The 24,609-nt window shown below is 40.8% G+C and overlaps 2 protein-coding genes across 5 annotated transcripts in view; one reads left to right on the forward strand and one right to left on the reverse strand.

Annotated features, from left to right (window-relative positions):
- The window catches only part of morn5 (MORN repeat containing 5), an 11,847-nt gene extending 10,033 nt beyond the window's left edge, over positions 1 to 1,814 (reverse strand). For 2 of the 4 annotated variants that reach the window (XM_030435900.1, XM_030435898.1), the window contains exons 1-3: positions 1,686 to 1,814; positions 1,416 to 1,490; positions 1,185 to 1,332 (exon numbers count right to left, since the gene is read on the reverse strand). In XM_030435900.1, the coding sequence (XP_030291760.1) occupies positions 1,185 to 1,332; positions 1,416 to 1,462 (195 nt within the window). In that variant the 5' untranslated portion in view covers positions 1,463 to 1,490; positions 1,686 to 1,814. Of the gene's footprint in view, positions 1 to 1,184; positions 1,333 to 1,415; positions 1,588 to 1,685 lie in introns of those variants that run through there. The other 2 variants (XM_030435897.1, XM_030435899.1) reach the window with 2 other exon arrangements.
- On the forward strand, positions 1,780 to 7,677 carry ndufa8 (NADH:ubiquinone oxidoreductase subunit A8). The gene is made up of 4 exons (XM_030435901.1): positions 1,780 to 2,007; positions 2,912 to 3,075; positions 5,504 to 5,669; positions 7,204 to 7,677. Exons 1-4 carry the CDS (start codon positions 1,957 to 1,959, stop codon positions 7,339 to 7,341), a joined length of 519 nt encoding a protein of 172 aa, XP_030291761.1. The 5' UTR covers positions 1,780 to 1,956; the 3' UTR covers positions 7,342 to 7,677.
- Positions 7,678 to 24,609: the final 16,932 nt, after the last annotated feature.

Below are 24,609 nucleotides of genomic sequence, written 5' to 3' on the forward strand. Positions count from 1 at the left end.
AACAAATTATTAAATAAAAGAAAAGGAAGAAGGAGAAGATAAGAGCCAAGTTAAAAGGGTGAATTTTGACTGGTGTTATAATACATGCAAGATTTAATGTTGCCTCCTCTATAGGCCTTTTTCACTGTCGATGTAGTGACTAATAATTGCAGGAGAAATACAGGTTTAAAGGCGAACTTTTTACTTATGGGGGAGACATTGTTATCAGAAGATAAAGATCTTCATTGAGGGATTTGTTTTATGCCTAAAACAAACTTAATAAACAAACTCTTTCCACGACACAATTTCTTACTGGTTTACTTTGTTTTTTCTGCCACCTTCCGAGCTTCAAACAGTGTTTAGGGGACCTTATGTTCTGCTGAGAACCGCTTGTTTATTCAGTAATGGAAAAAATATATATTTCCGAGTCTGTAGTATTACCTAAATAATATTGTAAATATTGAATATTTCCTCTCAAAAATCACATAGTGCCCCTTTAAGTAGTAAGTATGATGATGAATTAATTAATAATTAGTAGTTACTGTTAATTTTCTGTTTATTATTGTTCATTATTATTACATTCTTTATTAATTGATTGAACTTTAAAGAAAAGTTTAAATGAAGAAGTTGCTGTGACATTTACACTTTAATCACAAGATTCCCAATAAATATTTACCTTACTGCAATATAAGAGTTTCTTATATCAACCTTCTGCGAACACAAACCTTTAAAATTCTTGATTAATTTGGTTCATAAAATAGGAAAAATCAAACATCAGTGATATGAGAATTTCTGAGTTGTATTGGTTGGTTCAGATCTGTTTTGAATGGAGTAGGGTTAGAATTAGGGTGAGGGAGTAGGTTTTCTTGGGCTGGCACGGATGCAGGTGCAGGGGAGTCTGGTCCAAGGTTGGTCATGGTTTCAAGCTGCTATCATTTCCAATGAACCGCAACTAAAATGACGATAATAATTGGAGTGAGGGCTGTTGTGGCAGAAGCCCGTGAAAGATTGCATCAGAGCAGGAGAGACCGAAGCTTCACACAGGGAAAAAGGAGAGAAACCCAATAACTACGACAATAACGCTGAGTGATTGCTAAAGGGGACCAGATGTAACATCAACTATAACCAATGTGAAACACACAGTCATGCACATGGATGCATATATTCTGACATGCATGCAGTCACACACACATGCAACTCCTCACCTGTTTAGCTATGCCGTTCTCCCAGGTGGCCTCATATTTACTCCCATTTGGAAAGTGTAGCACTCCTTTGCCATGAAACATCCCATCTTTCGTGTCTCCCACATACTTGGTCTCTGTGGGGAAGGTGTACTCTCCTTTTCCATCAATCCTGAGGGTGAGATGTCAGGTTATGCCAACCTGAATCAACAGTGTGGCTTTAGGGGTTTGGTTGCTTTCTTCACATAAACATACCTGCCATTTTTTGTTTCTCCTTTGTAACTGCTTCCGATGAGATCCATTAATACATTGACTTGCTAGCAGCCTTTCCTTTAAAAAATAAAGAAAGAAACACACAAATATGGGATTATCGACTAGTAACACCGACCAACAACCGAGTGTACTGTTACCATGGCAATTTGGGAACAGCGAGCCAGCGCGAAAGGCTACAGATTAAACACTTGTGCTTGAAGAAAAATTTATATTTTGTCACAGTCGTATCTTTTCAATAATTTAAAATGATACCTGACACAATAAAAATCACAAGTTCATCCAACTTCATTCAAAAATCTTCAATTTTTCAGGCCCCTTGAAGTGCGCATGCGGCAGCGGCTCCCGTTTCGGTCGCGCTCCCAGTTACGTCATCAGTACGCGCCTCCCAGCTGACAGCAGCAGGCGCAGTAAACCAAACTGACCTTCTCCGCGGCCTCGTCGTGGAGTCGGACTAGGACCTTGGATGTTTTTCAGCTGGGATATTTGACTTTCTGCTTTTGTTCTGTTGTACATACGCACAGCCATGCCAACAACGCTTGACGTGCCCTCGTTGCAGGAGCTGAGCGTGGACGAGGTGAGCAGCCGTTGTGGTTTTAGCTTGAAAGATATAAGACAGAACATGCTAGCTAACGAACTAGCTAGCTCCTGCTAGCTGTTGTATGATTCAAGTATGCCCGGTGGCTTATAACTTTTGCCGCCGGTGTTACCCTGCCTTCACAGAGGTAGAAGTTGATAACCTATATTGTAACAGATCCGCCAGCAAACACTTTCTGTACACGAGTAATCCTGCGTCTTAATGATATCCACCTTGGCTGCGCTAAATAGTGTTACAGGAATCACAGCTTGCAGCATAACTCTCGTTAACGTTGTGTCGCACTCTTCACAGTTTGCATAACCGTTACAATTTACCCCTATGAAGACAGTAACTTTATAATGACTCCCCCAAAACCAAGCTATTAGTAGTTTATGGCAGCAGCAGTGATATCTGGGTCATTGAACTTGTCCTTGGAAGTCAGGTGTTAGCTAGCAGCAGCTTGTGTCTTTCCAACAATAAAACATCAGCGTCAAAGGTCTAATGAACGACATGGTTCCTAGTTTTTAATCTGTAGATTGATAAATATATCATAATCACACTGTAATGCACAATGCTCTTTCCTCTCCACTACAAACCTCATACTGTTGTGCTCTTTCATATTTAAGGTATAACTGTTTTTTGTAATGCTAGGGATCTCAAAACTTGTCGTATTTAATTAGAAAGAGAAATCAGAAAAGAGATCTGTGGTCAAAAGGACCATTAGAGATCAACACAAACTGCTACATACCTCGCAACACCTCTGGTGTTGTAGATAATCTGAAGAGATGCTGGAAACGTGTGGCAACAAAAATGACATTGGTCTTGTGTACTAAGAATTTGGCAATTGATAATATTTTTACCCAGCCATACTGTTTTCTATGTATCTGTCCTGGTGTCTTTCCAGATCAATGTGTCATCTGCAGTGTTGAAGGCTGCTGCCCACCATTATGGCTCCCAGTGTGACAAACCCAACAAAGAGTTCATGCTCTGCCGCTGGGAGGAGAAGGACCCCAGAAAGTGTCTAGAAGAAGGGAGGAAAGTTAATGAGTGTGCACTCAACTTCTTCAGGTAACTCACACCTGGGATTTGAATGTCTTTGGTATCAAATACCCCTGTTATACATGGACACAATAGGCTTGTTCGAGATGAACAGTGTTTCGCTTGGAGAGCGGACAAGGGCATGCTGCAGCAGCAGCAGCAACAGTGGGCAGAGATCTCATTTGGATTTATTAAAAAGTTGTCGGACCTATTTATCAGTTTGTATGCAGTGTTCACATGTTCCAGACATAACAGGGTAGCCTATTTAAATGCTATAGTGGCGATCTGTAGTTTCCTTTAACTGTTCAGCCTCCAATTTTTTTCGAATCTGCACCGACTCAGCTTATCTCGAACGAGCCCAATGTCTGAATTATCATCTCCAAATGTTTACACGTTGTGTTTTTCAAGAGATTCAGTACAAAAGAGAGTTAATTAAGACTAGAAACCCAGTGATTAGACAGAATATATACATTCTTGGAGATGAAGGCCGCCACTGTAGTGTTTTCTCTGAAACTAACAGTGTGCTTGTGGTCAGCATGTGATTGAAGATGTGGCTGAACTCTGGAGCCAGATGGAGAGTGCTGAGTTTGAGAGTCCATGTGAAACCCTGGTCAAAGGAGTTTTTGCAGCTCAGTGTTTTTGCATTTCTTCCTCTGTGATGGACATGCGGGCAGAAAATGTGGTCAGAGTTCACAATTACTTCAGTTGGACAGTTGAGGGCCTACAGTTTCAGATTTGGGATGTCTGGGTTCCTATTCTGTAACTTGTCCTGCTATTAAGCTTTCCATTCCAACCACTTTTTGTTAGAGTGGGATGTAGAATCATTTGCAATTAAACACTAGTCATGCAAGGGTAGGAGGAAAAAAAAGTTGATGATAATTAAGTTTCTGTGCACCATCTCGAGGGTGGGGGCGATTGGTGCGATTTTTAGACAAGTGTTGAGTTCACAATAACGTGGTAATTCTGGTCCAAACTTAAGAAAGTTGCATATGATACATAATGCTACATTCACATGCTTCTCGAATAGTCCCTAATCCAAAATTGGGAAGTCGTTTATCCAGACTCTGGTGTGTTCATGAGAGTCATGAATGTGCAACAACATGGACCCTAAAAAAAAGCTGTTTTGCATTTCATCGTTCAGAGCATTAAAACAAGTTGAAAGCTGTTTCCAATATTTGAGTGACAAGGAAGATATATTTACAGTATATGACTTTGCTTAAAGTTCTTTACCATCAACCCAATATTTATTTTTATCAACCATGTGTCAGCGTCATATAACAATGCATGTTTTATGATGATGTTATGCTTCATGCAGTGCAAGAACTGGATTTTAAAGATAGCTAAAATACCCACAACAGATTGTTGGTCAGAGTTTAAAGCTTAAATTTTAACAGGAGGTTGCCAGATATCTTCTGTTGTGTCAGTGTACTAATCTTACAGCGGTGTGTGTGTTCCTATGGTCATACAATATCTGATCTCGTTTTGTTTTTTCACAGTAAAGCTTTTTAAATACTTTTGTTCACTTTACCTTTTTCTTAATTTTTATTGACTAAAAAAACGAGTATTGTTTTTGGTTACCTCTGGTAACTCTAAAGTCAATAGAAAACACATCACTGCAAGTGCTGACCAAAGTATAATATTGTGAACGCTGCCCTTTTTCTGTTAGTTGTTCTTTAAAAACAAAACAATGACAAGTGGAAAACGGGTTGTTAAAAACACAAATAACTAAAATGCAGGATTTATTGTGTCTATAAAAGTGTCCTTGGGGGGCTGTTTAAGGAAGTGGCCTGGGGTGTTTCACTCTTAACTGCTACGTCTGTGTTTACTGAAAGTTTTGGCCTGAGCTTTGGTTATTATACCCTGATGTCCATGCCGTAACTAAGGTGCTTTTGTGTGTTTGTGTCTGTCTCAAACAGCTGGTGTTCTTGGTTCTAAAAAAAGGAAAACACATGACCTCTAAATCTGAAGCTGAAACAAACAATCGACACTTTAACCCCAAAGTTAAACTTAGAGTTACTGTGAAAGAGCAATACCTCTAATTACTATAATGAGGAAAGATTTGAGAAACGTTGTAATTGCACCCGGGACCTGGAGTGATTGTTAGGTGCTTCTGGCAACTGCCAGCCACCTTTAGGAGCACTTTATTTAGGTGACCAGCTTAGGTAGTTCTTATGAAGGAAAACTTCAGGAATATTTTGATGTGTGGGAGCAGAAAAGTTATAGAAGTTGTTCACATGTGTGAATTTGGATCTGAACAGTATTTATATAGAAACACCTATATTATATAACTCTAAAATATCACTCCCCTCTCCTTAGTCACTATATCTCTTTAAACATGAATATCTTTGAGCTATTTCAAGGGAAAAGAGTTGCAGCTCCTGCATCGCAGCAGTTTTCTGGACTGTTCTCTCTCATTCTTGCATATTGGATTTTGATTCAAATCTTGGTTTCCTTGCAGGCAAATCAAGGGAAACTGTGCCGAGTCCTTCACGGAGTACTGGACCTGTCTGGATTATTCAAACTTGGGAGAACTGCGCCGCTGCCGTAAGCAGCAGCAGAGTTTCGACAGCTGCGTCCTTGATAAGCTGGGGTGGGAGAGACCTGAGCTGGGAGACCTGTCTAAGGTGAGCCTTGTGAGGGATTGGGTGTGCGTTCACAGTGTGAGCAGCTGGGTTGATGATGGGCTCTATTCTTGCTGATTGTGGGCTGTGCAAGAGGCTCTGATTGCGTCTGCATAGTAGCCTCACTCAGCTTCAGTTTTGAACTGGGAAATCATGTATTTTATGTTTCTCTTTTCATAAAATTGCCATTTTTCAGGGGCATACATAACTCGCCTGCAAGCACTAATTCGGTAGCAGCAATTAAAACCAGCAAAAACTGATCTTGACCATAGATTTTGGAACATTTTTTTCTGCTGTCTTTGAGCAGACATTTATGCAAACCAGGGAAATCTGTGAATGGCTGTAATCAACTTTTTTCAGCCATGTTGCACTTGCCAGACAGAGCTGTTCATGGAATCAAATAACATGAGCAGGGAAACCTGACTTCTGATTACTATGAAAAAGTCCAGAATGACTGTCCACACACTGACAAGGTTCCTCTGCTTGCTTAGCCATAAAACAGAAGAAAAGACTTGAACTGAATGAAAATAAATGAAAAGTTGTGCTTTGAGATGGTGTGCATAAACTACATTTGGAAAGTGATTGAGAGGAAATAGTGACCCATTCAGAGTGGGTGATCTCCAGTCTTGCAGAAAGACAAGAGCATGTGAGGAACAGAGGGAGAGAAGGAAAGATTGACCTGACACAGAAGTCATGAAGAAAGTGTAAGTGAGGGGTTGAGAGGATGCAGATCATGATGTAAGGGAAGCGCTGCAAGACGCAGAGAAGAATGGAGGAAACGGACACGGTGTCAGCAGTTCAACCCACGTGCATAAATCTTTTTGGTGTGTGGTTTTACATCATTGGGAAAAATATCACCACAACGAAGACCCCTAATGCCAGCTTTGTTTTTGTGAACAAAACAACAGGAGTACAATGCCACACCCTCTGTGTAATTGTAGAGCGCATGCTGGTGTTCTGCAGGCAAGAGTTTTTCATACGCACCAGGCAGTACTTCCTACACAATGGCATTATCATGGCAATAATAATTGTTTACCGTCCCTGTTCGCATTGTCTTTTTAGTTCTTCATCTTCTTCTTCTTTGAGTTTGCTGCTAACTGCTGCTTCCTGCTTCTTAAAACTTCCACTTTTAGGTCCCACATATAATATGTCTTCAAAGGATCACACCCATGTCCTGTCCTGCTGCCTTGTCGTTTACCTTTAATACAAAACGGCAAGGTGAAATAAAGGCACGAAATTCCCATCTTGATTCGGCAGTCTGAAAAGGGCAGTAGGCTTCAGGGTTTCATCCAAGAAATGATTGATGATTAGTCATTTATTAGTTTTTAAACCTGCTCTCTTCAAGCAAAATATGTGTACTGTCATGTCAAATATTGGCACAATATATCTGTTGTACAATTCCCAAACATATGATCTATTTGTTGTGTTTGAGTTGAATTGTTTAAAATTTTTATGAAAAATTAAGCCATTTAAAACATCTGATTGGACTGAGCATAGCCACCAGCTTACTCCTGCTATGTTCCTTTTTCCTTCACAGGTGACCAAAGTGGCGACCTCGCGGCCCCTCCCAGAGAACCCCTACCATTCTAGACCACGTCCTGAGCCCAACCCAGTCATCGAGGGCAAACTGGAGCCCTCCAAACATGGCAGCAAGTTATTCTTCTGGAACTGGTGAGGCAGCTCCAGAAAGTCAGTCACCTTCCAAAGCCATGCACTCTGTCCAAAAACAACCAGTCTACTTGTGACACATCAGTGGTACTTTTAACAGGTTTAAATCCCTCAAGTGCTGTGTGAGGTTGGAGGGTTGGTTTTGGACAGGGCTCATGTGCTAACAGTCTCTTCATCGGTTATACCTCCAGCATTGTTTGAGAAAGAAAGGTAGGATGGATTGTTTGAACGAAGTCCATGAATCCATACAGCCTTTCTGACCACTTCTGTAAATGTAATGAGTGAATAAATGCAACATGCTGTTATTATTGTTGTCAAATAATAAAGAAATAAATTATAATTCTGGATTTTAATGTCTTTATTTAAGTTTAGTACATGTTTCCAAATGTTTTGAAAGATCAGCCATTTAGAGGCCTTATGTTGCCAGACGCAGCTCCTTCAATATGTGCAAATTGTTGGCCACACCGCCGCGTCTGCACATCTGTGTTTTGTCAGAGTGTGTATTGTCAGACTGATGGAGGCTGAGGTTGGAGGTCAAGGTTGAGGGTCACTACCTGCAGCCAGAGAGAGCTGCTTCTGCTTCCTCCTTTTCTCCCAGCTCACTTCCTGCCTCTGACCTGGACTGGGAGACGACCGGAGGAGTCATTTTCGGAGATGCACACTGAAGTATGTTATTGCTGCCGGCACACGTATGCATGCACACCCATGACCTTGAATGGACGGAGATGAGAAGCCAATTCAAAGACATGCTGCCGCGTGGAACATATCGGATTGTGCCAGTGCGCACACGGAAAACCGGGACATTGTCCCAGATCAAAGTTCCTCTTTAAGGTGGCGAGGGAGCTCTGTGTACAAGTTACCGTAAATACTCAGTATTACATTAGTTTCACATATCAGCTGTTTCGAAGTATGATTTGTCTTGCTTCACTACAAACGTCAGGCAGGTCGAGTCTTTAACCCCTGCCATGTGGTTGATTTCTTTGGGGACCAATAGTAATGCATGATTTGACAGCTTTCTCATACTCCAAAGCAGAAATGTGGCCCCAGGGTGTTTGCATGTGATGTAAAAAAGCAGCGTTTCAGAGCACAAAAACACAAGGACTTGACTTCTGAGGTTAACAGCTATCTGCTGACAGTCACCGATTTTATTCAGAATATGTAAAAATACACTTTGAGTTATTTTAGTTTTTGCTTATTCTAGATAGAACGGTGATATACAGTAATTCCTGCTGAATTTGTTTTTTATACTGCGTCCTCTCAACATTTTTCCCACAAGTTTCTTTTTATCCTACAGAGTTCAGCAGTGCACAGTCGCAGCCATTTGCCAAAAACAACCATGTATTTAAGTGTGTACAGTAGCTCCTCTTGTATGTGTTCACGTCCTCTTATTACTGACAGCAGTTTCAGAAATCCCCTTCGCAAGGTGTGGTCTGGACCTGTGGCTCGCTCAGGAAACGCCTGACAGACCCTCTTCTGACCTGGACAGTGGGACAAAGGGAGGAGGGAAGAAGGGATGCAAAGAGGAAAGGAGGTGTGGACACAGGGAGGAGAAGGACAGTCAGGAGGTGGCAAATAAAATATTGAAGGAGGGGGAGAAGGAGGTAGATGGAAGAGGGGTGAAGGACGTGAGAGTAAAAAAAAAAATAAAAAGGGAAAAAAGGGGGGAAAAAAGAAAAGTGAGATCCAGAATGACTTGAAAGCAGACAGACAGACGGACAGAGTGGGGTCTCCAAGGTTGTTCAGTGGCTGGCGGTGAGGCCCCGGGGCTCGTGGCAGGCCCGTCTCCATGCGACTTGCAGGAAGCCGGGGGTCATCGTTTGACACGGCACCGCCACAGGAAACGGGCTCTGGCACAGGAAAGAAATACAATACAGGGCTTTGACAAAGCTACAGCCCGCCTGGGAGACGGGCGCGCTAAAATACTCAAACAACCTGGCTTGTTCATAACACATGACTGTCAATATTCCCATTGTTCGCCGTCAGCCTCGACATAATAAAGTGCACGTTTGATGTGGCTATGAGTGGCAGCAGTCATAGCTGGAAGACGTTTATTTATTTATTTTTTGTTTTCTTTCCATCATTTCACCTGTGTTTGAGAGGGAAGGTGGAGTTCAATGAGACACATTTACATTTACATTAACATATTCTGGCATACTTTACCAGTGTTTTACTGTTGTATCAGTGACACTGCAGTGCACTTCTTTCCATGAGACGTCTGCTGCGGCCATGCCATCAAGAGCCCCTGACATGTGGGTCCACTTGATTTGGCAAACTCTTAAAAAAAAGCTAGGTGTGTTTGATTTGTTTATGTTGGTGCGTCTTCCTTGACATCTCACTCTGTGATCTTTAGACTGTACATGTCGCTGAGTGCTGCTTTCATGTCTCCACTCATCCCCTCGTACTGCACCGGGCGGCTTTGAACTGCCATGCAGGTTGCTCTATGTATAAAACACACAGCCACAGGCCACAGGTACCATTACTACATCCACGACCACCACTCAGGGAGATTAATAATCTGAGAGCCTCAAAAAATACACTCAAACACATGCTCATGGGCTCACTTACACAGCAGACACTGTTGTTTTTAATCTTTGGTTTTTTTTTTTTCTGAGAGGAGACATGCGGGCACATTTACACGAGACAGAACATCTCAGCCGCGGAAGAGTTCTTGTAGACCTGTTGGGTTTACATCCACAACCTTCAAGTCTGTGAAGTTGAGAATACCTTTTTGGGATAAAAGACAAAATAGAAGTGACTCTAATCAGCCGAGATTATATTTGAAATAATATGTAATGAGACTGTAGTTTCATTGTCGATTATGCCATTATGTCTGTGAGTTTTAAAAACACTGACTCACATGTTGAAGAATACACTCACTACACCTGGGCTTTGTGCAAGCTGTGCCAAATTTGATTTGACCAAATTTCAACGCTTACTATGCAAAAAGCATTTTATTTACACCCAAAATACTTTGAGATGTTTTAAGAGAAAACAACTCAAATTTGTGTGTCTTTATTTCATTTTGTTTATTTGTCTGATGTACACAGGCGCTGAGTATTTTCTCTTTTTGCTGAAATCTGAGATGTGGTCAATGATTAAATATGAAAAAAAACTTAATAATGAGGGAACAAATCTTGTTTAAGTAATAACTAACTATGCATGACTCATGATGATTTAATGCACAAATTAATGCAGAATTATTCCCGATGCTAACCATTAACCAAAGATGAAGTTGCTCTGCTTATGTGACTTAAGGTAGGAAATGTTATTCACATTTACTTCATACATGAATTGATGTGGACTGAGTTAGAAAGATTCCAGTTAAGTTGAAACTGCCCCTCTGAAAGCAGAACAGTACCTACTCTCAGAGAAATATGTATGTCAGATGGAAACATTATTATTCTTATAAATGCAGTTACATGAACAAACTTTTATATAACAGAAATCCAGCTAACTGGATGTCAATGTATAAAGTAACTGAATGAACATTCTCAACATGTGATCTATTAAATGTGGATAAATCACGTAAAGTCATGGAAACTTGACAGTTTGTTAGTGGTAAGCAACATGAATTATTGATAGATTCTGCATTGATAACTGTGTCAAATCGTTACCATTATTTTTAAGTGTTACCAAGTGGAATTAGAAGAAATATGTATAAACATGGTCTTTCACCATGTGGTTGATGCTGATCTCCTGCTTTTCGAGCTGTTTGCTGCATTGCTAATGATCTTTTACTCATACTGGAATTGAGCTCTTTTGATAATGATGACACAAAATGGACTTGATAGGAGAGGGTCAAGGCTTCTGCACCAGTTTTGAGCTAGTTACAGTAAATGGGGAATATTTCTGGACAGTGTGACAGAATTCCTATTTCAGTCCATCCAGAATTTTTTTTCCTCTTCTGCTCAGTTTTCGGTCTCCACCAACTCCTGAGGGATATATCTGACTCTTTTGCTGCTAAATGCTCCACTGTGTTTTTTTTCTAGCACATTGCTAACTTTGTCTGTCTGTTGTCTAACCCTAACCCATTTAGTGTAAAGTCTTCTTTAGGAGCTTTTTCTCTGCAAAACAGCTGCGGCTGGAAACAATGTCGATGAGAGCGCTGAGAGTGAACCAAAACAGTTGCACACATACACACACACACACACAGACACACGCACAAATGTTGGGTCCTCAAAGCCTAAATCTGCACGGTGACAGAGTGATGACCATGACTTGTGTTTTGCATTCCAGCCAACCACGCTTCACAGCCACTCTTTCATGCCGCAGTTTTGCCAAACGCCTCTGAATGCCGCGCTTAAGAAAACATTTAGCAAATTTCCAAGGTTTCACTCGAAGTGTTAGTTGGTCAGAGACAAGACGGAGCAGGAGAGCTCTTTCGCTTCATAGCACGCTAATGAAGCTCAGTCACACTCTCACGGGCGAACAATGACACACACTGACACATGTGCATGCAGACACGCACACTGACACATTTTCTGTCTTTGAGAATTTGTGATAACTACAAAGTCCAAGTTTTTTCTCATTGTGGTATCTTAAATGAGTCCACAGGAGGGATTTTCAGAGGGCTCGGCTTACTCCTGACTCTGTTTATTCCACATGTTTAACATTCAAACTGCGGCCAACTCCACTCGTTTCACCGTGTGTTTACTCTGTGGTATCTGAGCAAATGGACTAATGTGAAGTATGTGATGAAATGAGATGTCTAAATGACAGCTCGGGCTGTTGTCACACAGCTTAACACTCAAGAAGTTGTGGTCTGGGAGCCATACAGTACACTGCTTATTTGCCTGCAGGTGTGTGTGTGCATGACTTTGTGTGTTCGGTGTGAGTGCGTGATGAATATAAAGCGCCTGCAGCCTTAAGTGTTTGTATGTTTGTGCATTTGTACATGTATGTGTGGGTAAAGTTCATACATGTGTGTACGTGTGTGTGTGTGTGTGTGTGTGTGTGGGGTGCTGCAGCTCCTTCTGGGCTGGCTTGTGTTTATCTTGGCCTGATCCCAGACCTTCATCACTTCTCTGCTGATAGCTCCATTCCTCCATCCCTCTGTCCCTCCGGCTATTTACAAGTCTACCGCAGACTGCCTTTCCCTGCGTGCCAACATCCAATCCTTTTTCTTCTCCTCTCCTCTCCTCTCTTCGGTTCTCCTCTCCTCTCCTCTTTCACACTGTCGTTTGCTTTGTCTCAGCTAAAATTAAGAAAAACCCTGTGTCACTCTCCTTCTCTCAGCCAAACAGACCGAACCTCGCCAAATTGGAACATATACGCGCATCCACCCTTTACTCATTCTCTCCTCTGACTTGTTTATGCAGAACAGTGTGTGCAAAAGTATTGGTGAAAAGTGAACGAATATCATTCTTCTGTGTGAACAATGACGTGTATGCCACAACACACACACAACCCGAAAGGGTTTAAAGGAGGGACATTTAACTTTTTTGTTGCTGTACCAAAAGAGTGTCAGCTCAAAGTTTGGGTACACCCCTTTTTTCAGTGAAAGTTTGACTCGTCACAACAGGAAAAGTTCATGTGTTGCTAATGATATCAACGATGACTCTTCAGCAAATAAGACAGTAAGACATTGTTATTTTATTTATTCTTTCACACCTTTTCCTAGTGTGACATGTCAAAATGCCCTCCATGAAAAAGACCTGTTGGAAGAGTGATGTCATTTGGTGTCTTTTACGTTTGTATGATAAAATTAGATGACATAAAGTACATATTGTGTCATCCTCAAACCTTAATTGTGGTTAAAAATAAAGCAGTTGTAAGGCCCCTCATGTATTTTGACCTCCCATGCAAGTTCAAATTCAGTCTTTACAAGCAAAATCCAATATGATAGGGTCGGATATTAAAATATGCTAAAAATGTTCCCCAAATGAAGTAGATGGGGACTTGTTTTGAAATGTAATCAATAACTGAAAAAAAAACCAACCTTAAATGTCTCCATACAGCAGGTCCGACATAATCCGAGTCTCTGGCACCTGGAGATCCCTAAATGATTTGAAAAGATGTTTTTTAGACAATTTTTTAGCTGAATTTTGCCATTCTAGCGACCAAGCTAATAGCGTTAGCATGCATCCTGTCTGAAGTTGGTGAACACACTCGGCCATGCGTTGCAGTTGTAGTTGTAGTAGTTGTTTAGGGTTTAGGGCTTCTGGAGGCTTGAATTATGGCAGATGAGCTGTAAGGAACCATTTTAGTTGTTTAGTTTGTGGGGAGGCGGGTTACATTTTATAAAAAGTTCCCATCTACTTCATTTGTTTAGGAGAATACTGCCAGTCTGTTTGCAGTGAAGCTCCAGTAATGTTTTTTCGACGATACTTCACCTGACTTTCCATTGGCGTGGGTCTTAGTAGGTAATGACTGAATTTTAAGTGTTTTACTATCATGTCATGACTAATAACACGACCCAAACTACCACAAAGTCACTTGTCTCTTCAACTCTTATCTTTCTGACAGCAACACAGCATCAAAGGAACTTTTACTGCCATACATTTCCACACACACTGTCTGCACACTCAGTACACAGACCAGTTGACATGCATTCACACACACACACCCACACACGCACACACACACGTACACGCTGAATTGCAGCCCAGCAGTTATAACCCTGCCAGTAGCCAGAGTTGACTTATTCCCATACGCTGGGAAGCTGATGTCGCTCTAATGCTGTTGTGCTTGCGGTTTCTGCGAGGTATACTGAGGCATTCCTCCGCCGTGCGCTCATCTAAACAAAACTAGTTAAAACGGACGCACGGGGGCTCGGGCTACACAGTTGTGGCGAGGCTCCTCTGGGTGGCTCCTATCTGACAGAGGACTCGGAGAGTTTTGGGTTTCCTACGCATGTCAAGGTAGGTTAGCTTTTCCCAGCGTCGGTCCGCTCGGAGGCCCTGGTGGGCTATCACTCACAGCCGGGCCCTCCCCTGGAAGCCTCGCTCCCTCGCTCCACGCCCCCCCCCCTCCCACCCACCGCCTCGCCCACGCTGACGTCTTCTGGCTGTCGTCCCCGATTTACTCGTCAGGTTTTGCCCTTTTTTCCACGTCTGTGTCTCTCAGACCTTACATCCCCTCTGTCCTGCTCTTTTCTTTCCAATCAGATCACGGTGTGTCAGAGTACGGGTCCTCACTTGTCAGCTTTAATTTCCCTCCCAACCCTATCATGCGTTTTTAGAAAACCCTTGCTGTGCTCGAATTGTCTGCAAAAAGCCACAGGGAGAGCTAGATTTCATTGCCGTAGGTGTTGAGGCCATACTGAATCCTGTTTTGTTTTTTCCTGGGAACATGTTGCTGCCGAGGATGCGGACCAAACTTGTCATTTGAGACAGTTAAAGGGCACTATGTAGTTTTTGGAAAGAAATTCAAACACAGAATTTTGATATTTATGATATTAAGCAGGTACTAATGTAAACGCGGAGATGTTTAATTTATCCATAACAAGCTGTTCTAAGAGGAAAATAACATCCCTAGAGCAATGCTTGAAGCCAGAAAGATGGCAGGGTCCACCACATATAATCAAACTAAAACAGTATGAATTTTTAAGAATTTTAAAAAATCAGTCGGTGAAGATCTTTCTCTTCTGATTAAAATTTCTTCCCCAAAAGTACATCGTGCACCTTTAATCAAAATTTTTTTGTCATATGTATACGTGTTGTTTTCAATGTTTAGTTTACCAAGCTGAGGCAGAAAATGCAGCGAAAAGTAAACTAAATGCTCCTCTTCCGCCCTCTCCGTCCTCCCTGCAGTGCTGTGTTGTCCATGCGGGGTAGCGAGGAAAGAGACAGTCCAGTCCTCCCATCTCACACGTCCCCGCCTCGACACATAAATAATCACACCGCTTCCAGGTTTACCGAGCGCGTTAGCGTCCGGCGCTAACACAAGCCGTGTTACAACCCTGTTGCTTAATTGTGAATGCAGGCAGTTTGTGAGTCAAAACTAAAATAACTTTTTGCAGAAGAAAAATAAACTGACAGGGATTTTTCCTGAGAGGAAACCTTTAGTTTACTATATGACATGTTTCTTAATAGTGCTAAAGTGTTCAGTGTTCTTTAAATAAACAATGTGGAGTTTTGCATAGCGGGGCATGAAAGAATGCAGGAGTCTCACTGCCCCTCTCACACATGTCAGCAATTTGGCTGCCTTGTGTATTTTGGATGTTGAAAAAAAGGAACATTTCAAAGTAAACGAAAGAAGGAAAGTCTTATCCGCCTGGCAGCTGTGCTCCGGACCAAATTGCTTTCAGCTGATGCGCTGCAGCTCAAACTTGCTTGGGTAATGTCAAGTGATGCATTGCAATACTGAGAAAACAACACAGACAAAAAATAAATAAGAAGGAACAGAAATGCTGGAAAGTTCCAGTGCTTATCCAGGCAAAGCCCACAAACCCCCCAACAAGCACACAAGCTTGCGAACATTTTCTTTTAAATTTCTGTAGCGTTTCTATTTTAATTTAATCTTCATTTAGTTGTGTCGGGATACGCAGCATCCATGTAAACAGAACATTTGTGTTGGACCTTTTAATCATCTAAGTGACTTGCAGAGTGATATATAATTGCGAGGATGAATGGAATACATTTCAATATTTGGATCGCCAACAAATAGTTGAGCAAGAGTGAGAAATATTTTTCTTTTTTCAATATAGCAAAATCTGCGAGTGTAGAGGACGTTCTTGCATGACAAGGTCAGATTTAAGAACAGGAAGTTAATAAGATAAATACATAAAAGCCACTAGAATGCCCCCATAAATATGCTGTTTAAAACAAAGCTGAGTAAATACTTCATCAACCTCACACACACACACACACACACACACACACACACACACACACACACACATTGTTGTCCTGGACGTGATGATGATGATAATTTAATTTATTTCATGCATCACATTGTGTAACTACACGCTGGCATCTCCAGCTGCTTGACAAACATAAAATTAATGCCAGTGCAAACAAAGTTGTGGGCAAACAGATGAAGGAGCAAATCAAGTATTATGCAGGATACGTTTCTCTTTCAGCGTGCAGGCCTGCTCGCATAAATACACAGAAATATTAAATCTCCCTGTGCATCAATAAAACCCACGAATCACAAATGCGCTACACAGACATGTCGATATTTTCCACACAAACACATGGAATGAATAGAAGTATATTTCACGATCTTTTTTTTTTTTTAATGATAATTGAATTTTCCATGTTCAGGGCAGTTTTTGATGTGTGTTAGTTGAGATTTTACACACTCAGGATTTTATATTTACACCCTGAGGTCGCGACTTTATCTCCTGTCGTCAAACGTATTTTTTAACATTTCATTTGAAATTTTCTATACACGTACACACACACTTGATAAAATGCTATACACATTTTATTTCCGGCTTTATAATGGTTGCTCTGTTAGGTAGAGGTGTTGCTCCACATCTCCTCGCCAGCAGTCCAGACGTCCATCATAATATTACATAAGTAGTTCGGCGCACCCTTCGAGAGCTGTGGGGAGCAATCAGTTATAATAACTTTAATATGCTCTGACAGGCAATATGGATATTAGAGACTATACACCACAAATCAACACCTCAGCGTTGTACCTATGATCCTCGCATACATTCAGAGTGTAGAGTACATGCTAGGATCATACAATATATTGTGTGTTTATACTGACTGACTTAACATTTACGGGTCAAGTTGATAGATTTTCAATGGCAAAAGTAGTTTTTTGACAATGACTACAGCAACTCCCATGATCCCATGCTGCTCACGACTTTTGATTTGTTTTGATTGTGAGCAGAAGAAATCACAGAAGCTACAACTGCTGACAAATAATGCTAATTTAAAGGGGCAATACGTAAGAATTTTAGTTCGAAACAAAAAAAAAATCAAAATGGGAATGAATAAGACTTTTGACATCATGATGTCCATGTATCATGTTGCAGAGGTATCTAATGAAATTAGCATGCTAACGAGCTAGCGCCAGCCCATCCTTGTCAAAAGCCATAACAGGCCATGGGTAGTGACAATTACCAGCAGGTAGCTGACTAATTGTTTTGAGTACAAATTTGACAGATGGCCAGTTCTCACATATTGCATCTTTAATTAACACTTATAATTTATGAAATATCGTATATATAAAGCTTAGAAATGCTTAATAGGGAGAGTTGAATCAAAATTAAAATCTTACACAGATGCATTATCTCAGAAACAGATGCCTGGCCACAGCTGCCACAAGAATTATCTTTGCCATTCAGTTTATATGAAGTGGAAAAGTTGATTTGTGTGTGGTTTCTCAGAGGTAGTGGGGAACCTTATTAGACGGACATGCAGTGGAGAGCAGGCAGGGAACGACGGGAGAGAGATTGGCTATGACATTGAAATTACATGGTCAGCATCTTCTAGCCCAGACTAAGCAGTTTTTTTATATAATACAGGGAAAAATACAACATTGTTTTTCTCACTGTTGTTAATTTTGGACATGAAGAAACAACTGTGCTTATGTCTGGTTCATCTCAGTGTTCTAGCTCTGACAAAATATTTCCCCATCATGGGCCACCACCTGCACACCCCCTGACATTTTGAGCAGAAACCACACGCTACTTTTAACTCAGGTCCCGGCCGGCCAAACCAACCAGACCTGCTCCGAGCACAACAGGTTCACTCTCTCGCCCTCTGTCTCCCAGTCCCCGGCTCTGTTTACATTCTACTGGCAGGGCGATCTGGAAGTGTTTGGCCCGGCTCTGCGCTCACTGGGAACTATCAGACGATTCACATTTTAAACTATTTTGATATCAGCTCTGTGGAGAGTTGCCGTTTCCCTGAGAACATGACTTGCCTCTGGGCTCTGGGGCCTGTTGCACCGCCAGAAGAATAAACAGAGGGAGGGGGAGAGAGGCGGGGAGAGACAAGAGTGGGTGATGGGAGAGAGAGTGTTCCTCAACCTCTGCAGTAAAACAAATACGTTGAAAAAGTTGAATTATGCTTATGATTTTTTTATGCTGTGAAAAATCTCATGAGTCAGAGAATAAACCCAGTGTAAAGACCCCCAAAATATACTAATACTATACTATACTATACTATACTAATATTATAAGTAATTAAATTCTTTGACTTGGATTGAGAAAAACATATACTATAAATAGAATAGAAGTACAAATTGCATACTTGAGTGGATGAAAATGTCCGTACTGTATTTGCTGCATTGAGCCCTGAGGTCGTAGCATTTTTGGCAAGTACTCAGTTCTTGTGTTGAGGTTAAAGGTGCTGGAATTACATGGGGAGACCTTCAGCCTGTGTTAATTAGGTGAGTAGTTAAGTTTCACCCCACTCACGCACTGCCTGAAGCTGTGTGTACGAGTGTGTGTACACACAGGGTGGTAAAATAATAACTGCCCAAATATAGTCGAACAAACCTGATACAGCTTAAGCTCTTTCTGATTACTCTTACTAAAAACTTAAATGTTATAACAAACATATATAAGTATACAAATATATATATCTTTGTATTTATATATGTGGCGATTTAATGACTCAGGTGCTGGATTGTATTGAGATATGTATGGAAGCAGTGGCAAGTGTTTTTTATCCAAGAACTCTACTAAGTATGGCTTTACTCGAATATTCCTTTTTGTGCTCGTACAATAAATATTTCTACTCCACTGAACTTCAGAGGGAAATATTGCACTTTCTGCACCACTGCATTTATTTAACAGCAGCTTGTGACATTAACATATATATATGAAGCAGTTATGGCTCTACCTCAACCACCTACAACATCTCTTCACTTTTTGCTTAAACTTTTAATGTTTGTTGTTTTTTTTTTTTCTTATTTGCAAATGAGTATTTTTACAGTGTGGTATTGCTACCATTTAGCAATACACGGTATATAACATGTATATATCATGTATCTACGTGTCATATTTTAACATGATATCATGTTAAAATATGACTTTGTAAAAGTGAAAGTCACCCATATGAATAACAACTTGACCAAAAATCTTAAAGTATTTGACAACAAATGTGCTTGAGTTTCAAAAGTCATAGTATAAGAAAATCATCCATTAGTTTATGTATACTGCATGGGTCAACCTGTCAATGGACCATCCAATGATCAGCATATATTCAACATCTTTTTGCAGCAACTGCAAATAAAATATTTATTTAAAAATGTGCTACTTGATGAAACATGTAATCTACAAAGTAACTAGTAACTAAAGTTTTCAATTAAGTTCAGTAATTTTACCTCCAAAACACAGTGGAGTGGAAATATGAAGTAGCAGAAAATGAAAATACATAAGTAAAATACAAGTAGGCCTGGAATAAATGCAGTAAATTACATTCCATCTCTGGATTTTAGCACTTTGCATTTGGAATATATATATATATACTTTTTATATACTTTTACTTGTGTACAATATATATTAAATAGTTGTATTGCTTATTTTATTTAAACAAAATGTTTGTTTGTATGTATGTATGTATGTATGTATGTATGTGTTATGTGCATGTTTGTTTTTATTGTAATATTTGATATGCATGTATGCAATTTGACAAACTCCTGACAAATTCCCTACTTTTGGAGTCTTTCTCTTTCCACCATAGCGTTTGACTGAGCAAACAGAACCGTGTTAAGTGGCCTCGCGTTGCTCTGAAAGCTCTATCAAAGCTGACACACACACACTACTGATTGTGAGTCAGCTGCGTGGCTCGCTTGTGCAACTTGTTTCCTTCTGAACTGTGATTTACAGAAGTCGCTATAACCACCTGTGACAGTCTTGACAAAAACAAACACAGCTTTATCAGCTGTTGTATTACCATGTTTTTTTGTGTTGCTCTGTACACTCCTGCTCATGCCTCCTTGAACATAATGCTAACGCTAACGTGCAACAACCCTCTGGCCAATCAACAGGCCAGCCTTCTCCACCTCAGGTTCGAATGACCTATTAGCCAAATGTGTTTATTCAGTGTTTAGTCACTATTACCCTCAGTATGATCCCTGCACTAAAGGGCTAATGGCTGAAAATTCACCCCCTCTCCCAACCTGACTTCACCGTAAAATAATTGATCGCATGTGAGAGCAACTGGCACGCGTTTCCTCTTGTTTTCCTAAAGAGGTGATATCATGCGGTCGGGCCGCTTGTTCGTCACCGAGATAGCGTGATTGCTTCCGGTACTGAGGGAAGAATAAGAACCAAAACGAGAAGGAGAGATGGATCAGAGGCCGATGTGGTTCTCAGTGAGGCACTGCGGCATTAAATCACACATCAGATCAGGTGGTGTTATCGCTCAAAGCCCTCCAACCAAGAACGGAAAGAACAGATTTGTTTTACAGGCTGTTTCAAACACTCCGTCATTACATCGGCAGGGAAATTGACGGTTATTAAAAAATAATCTAAGCAGCTTAAGTTTTACCTCTAAAACATATCTTATGGAAATAAAAATCTCAGCTGCAGGATTTTTTTTTTGTTACTTAAACATATCCATTGGATGAAGGGTAAGCTGAGGAAATCTGTATGTTTTTAAAAACTTTTTTAAATGGTCAGCTCAAATAAATATGTAATTTCTTACTATTGTTGTGCCTTAATATTTGGTCTGAAGCACTGGCTCCTCTAGTGGACAATGTTATTTACTTACTGGAGAAAGATAGTTGATCAAAGATAGTTAAATGGGCATTATGTAGTTTTGTAGAAGAAATTCAAACTCTGAATTTTAATATTAACAATATGAATGAGGTACTAATACAAACTCAGAAATGTGTTTTTTTCCACAACTGAATGAACAAGCTGTTCTCAGAGGAAAATAAGGTCCCTGGAACACTGTTGGAAGCTAGAAAGGTGGCAGGGTCCGCCACTCCGATCAGTCAATAAAGATCTTTCTCTTCTGATTATTGTTTCTACAGAGTTTCATCCCCAGATCATAAAATACTGATGCATCAGTGTTTAAGAGACGAGACTCAACAATCAATTATCTTTCTCCAGAAATGTGCATTTTATTGCTTTAAACAAAAATCATCAGTTCAGCATCACTCAGCTCTTTCAGTTTTGGATACACTCGATATGAAGAACTGTTTTTAAACACGTGTGTGTATGCATGTGTCTGAGTTTGTGGAAGTGCAACATTTCTCTCTCATTTTGATGTTTTGTGTGTGTGTTTGTAATCGTTCATTGTGTGCATCCGATGTAACACTACCCTAAGCTCGGTGTGTGTGTTCAGTACCTTAATGTGTATGTGTGCGTGTGGGTGTGTGTCTACATGGAAGTTTGTGTGTACATGTGTGTCCCCTATATGTTACATTTACCTAAACTGCCGCTCTCTCTTTTTCCTGCTTCATTTTGACAAATTTGCGTTTCCAGGAAGCCTCTGAGGTCAGCGTAGCATCTGTTGCTACTTAGGGCCAAGATGCAGTCATGAGCGCGCGCGCACACACACACACACACACACACGCACACACACACATGCATGGTGCGGGAGCTGCTTTGTGTAAGTTACTGAAGAACCAAGACCCAATCAGACATGAAGGCGTGTTTAAAGTTCCCAAAGTGACTTTAAAGAGGAGTCCAGGTCTAGACCTGCAGATTTCACAGAGGAGGTTAAGAGGGTGTGTATGAAGGAAATGGGTCATTATTTAAAGGGGTCAAAATAAGAGTTATAGAATAATTTCATCATTCTAGCCTTAAGAACAATGAACCAGTTTAATTCATAATTCAGAGGCCATATATCACCATAGAATTTGGAGAAATTCAGACTTTCAGATGTCACCATGACTAAACGCCGTCTTCTTCTTCATCTTCTTCCTGCGCTTCTTTGCGTGCGTGTATCTTCAGGTTACTGACATGCGAATGGTTCATTTCTCAGAATTGCATCCAGAGCGAACAGCGAGCACACCTGGATAACTACGTTTGGCCAGAGCCATCCACTGCATCTGCCCTACACCCTCAAGTGTTTTACTCTGTCAGATTTCATTCCCCTTCATTCATGTCTCTTCGCCCAAAACCACATTCATGACCAAACATGGCCTGATCCCATCAAAGTGATGCCTGGGAATACCTCAGTGAAACCCTCAGCGATACCACAGCGATGGAAGCAGAGAAGAAGGAGAAGAAGAAGAAGCCCACTTTGCTCTCAGGGTTTCTGGAACAACATCGAGGAGACACGGAGAGATGAGAGAAGCCAGGCATCATGAAAGATCTGCGAGGAAAGGAGTTTCTGTTCTTGGTTTGGTCCGATGCCACAGGAACTGGGCTTCACAGCCAAGTCCCTGAGCAGAACCGACATAACCTCAGCGGGTTAAATAGAACCCAGAACCGCAGATCGCAGACCTCTGTCTCGGTATGCAGAGGGGTCTGGATTCCAGTTAAACCTCATGTTTGTTTTTGCAGATGAATGCCCTGAAGTGAAGCAAAGATTATAACATATGTACTGAAATTAAGTGATTTTACTTGATAATTCAAACATGGAACAGAATGCACAATTTATCACCTGAGGATAAAGAAACAAAACATATCAATCTTTATCAATAAAGCAGTGTTTTGTTATGTTGTTTTAGTTTAATTTGTCATTTAACAGTGTAGAAAAGGGAAATTAAAGGACTGTTTACCTGTTTTTCCATCAATAAATGTCCGTGAAAACAACAAGAGCAACAACAGATCGAGTCCTCTAACAAGCAGAAACCTGCCCGAGCTCGTTTCAGAGCTGAGTTTGCTGTCTTAAAGTCTAAAAATTTTACTGGGTGACATGTCTGTAGTTCATTCTGGGTCAAACCCACAGTCACCATCCCGCAGCTGTAAATACTCACAGCACACTGATGCCGCAGCTTTAAAAAGTCACCTATAAATGCACTATTTACTCTTGTTTGGATGAAGTTTAATCAGGAGTACAGCGACCAGAGGTTTTATCTGGCACCTGCCATAGATTCAGACATCTGTGTTTACAAGTTGTGTTAAATTTAAGGTCAAACATCAATATATTCATCCACTGTGGCATGACCTTAATCTCAGAACAACAACAAAAAAAAATGGCTGAAATATGGTGTTAAATACATAATGGGTGATTATAGTTTGCCTTCAGTGGTGATGGTTTGTGATGGGCCTCAACATCTATTTGTGATGCTTCTTGTTGGACTGTCTAGGCTCAGCTGAAGGGGGTGGGTGACTTGGGGCCGTCAATAATGGAACAGCAATTGTTTGGGGTTTGGCACGCAGTATCTTTCACCATCACCGATTGGTTAGTCACAACCCGCAAGGGAAGATGGGATAACAATTGCAGCGTCAACAACAGGAGCAGAACATGCTGCTACATGCAACTTGCTTTAAGACCCCCCGCTGTGTAAAGCCACTTTTGACAGTTGGAGATACAAACTTTACTTTGAATTTGTTGAATGTGAGGAAAATAACTTGACTGTAAGGTGCACACTTTGCCTGTGTTGGAAACTTCTCTCCACCGCTGCTAACACTACCTCAAACTTAACGAAGCACCTACAGAGACAGCACGCACACACAAAGCTTGTTGCTAAGGAACCATGGAGCAACATGAATGTAACAAGTAATGTAACTAGTAATGTAACTAATTACTTTCTTCAGGGAGTAATCAGGTAATTTAAGGCATTACTATTTTTGAGAGTAATGTGTAATGTGAACTATATAACTTTTTTGAGTAACGAGCCCCAACACTGTTAATTTATGAAATAACGTTGCAGCAGTGACTACTGGCAATCAGGACAAATGATTAACAATTGATGCAGGTGCATATAGTATCGTATTCATGTGAAAGTTGTAACAGAAAACCTGAATTTACTAAAATACCTTCAGTTTTCATCGACATTGTCACACAGACCACATTTTCTCGGCTTTCACAGTGACACTGTTATTATATACAACAGATATACTATTGCTCTTTGTACCACAAGGGGGCGCTGTTGTATAAGGCAGGTCGTAGTTAACGAAATGGCGACTACGTATGATACGACACTGCTACTGCAAACTGTTACAATATAAGTTGTTGCAAGTAAACAGCACTTGTCCATGATTGCAGCGTCCCATCATTGTTGAGTTAACACCACAACGTTCACTTCATTCAATCATTTGAGCCAGAGTGCCACTGCATCTTACTTACTATCTCGCACGCGCACGAGATACAGTAAGTCGTAATTAGGAGATAAAAAAAAAAAACCCATCCATGTCACCTTCAGGGCTCAGTAGCTTCCAGTGTGGACTGTCTACGTTACTTTCACATGTTGCTCTCCTCTCTTTATACTACTCCAAAGTTAGCGGTAAAGTAAAATTTACAAA

The sequence above is a fragment of the Sparus aurata genome, chromosome 12 (genome assembly GCF_900880675.1).
Source record: "Sparus aurata chromosome 12, fSpaAur1.1, whole genome shotgun sequence".
In the NCBI taxonomy this organism is placed as follows: Eukaryota; Metazoa; Chordata; class Actinopteri; order Spariformes; family Sparidae; genus Sparus; species Sparus aurata.

Bases quoted from the DNA above. Each gene is read 5' to 3' on its own strand.
- ndufa8 (XM_030435901.1), top strand. From the start codon at position 1,957: ATGCCAACAACGCTTGACGTGCCCTCGTTGCAGGAGCTGAGCGTGGAC. The intron at 2,008-2,911 runs GTGAGCAGCCGT...GTGTCTTTCCAG, and splicing joins AGGAGCTGAGCGTGGACGAG to ATCAATGTGTCATCTGCAGT. The intron at 5,670-7,203 runs GTGAGCCTTGTG...TTTCCTTCACAG, and splicing joins AGCTGGGAGACCTGTCTAAG to GTGACCAAAGTGGCGACCTC.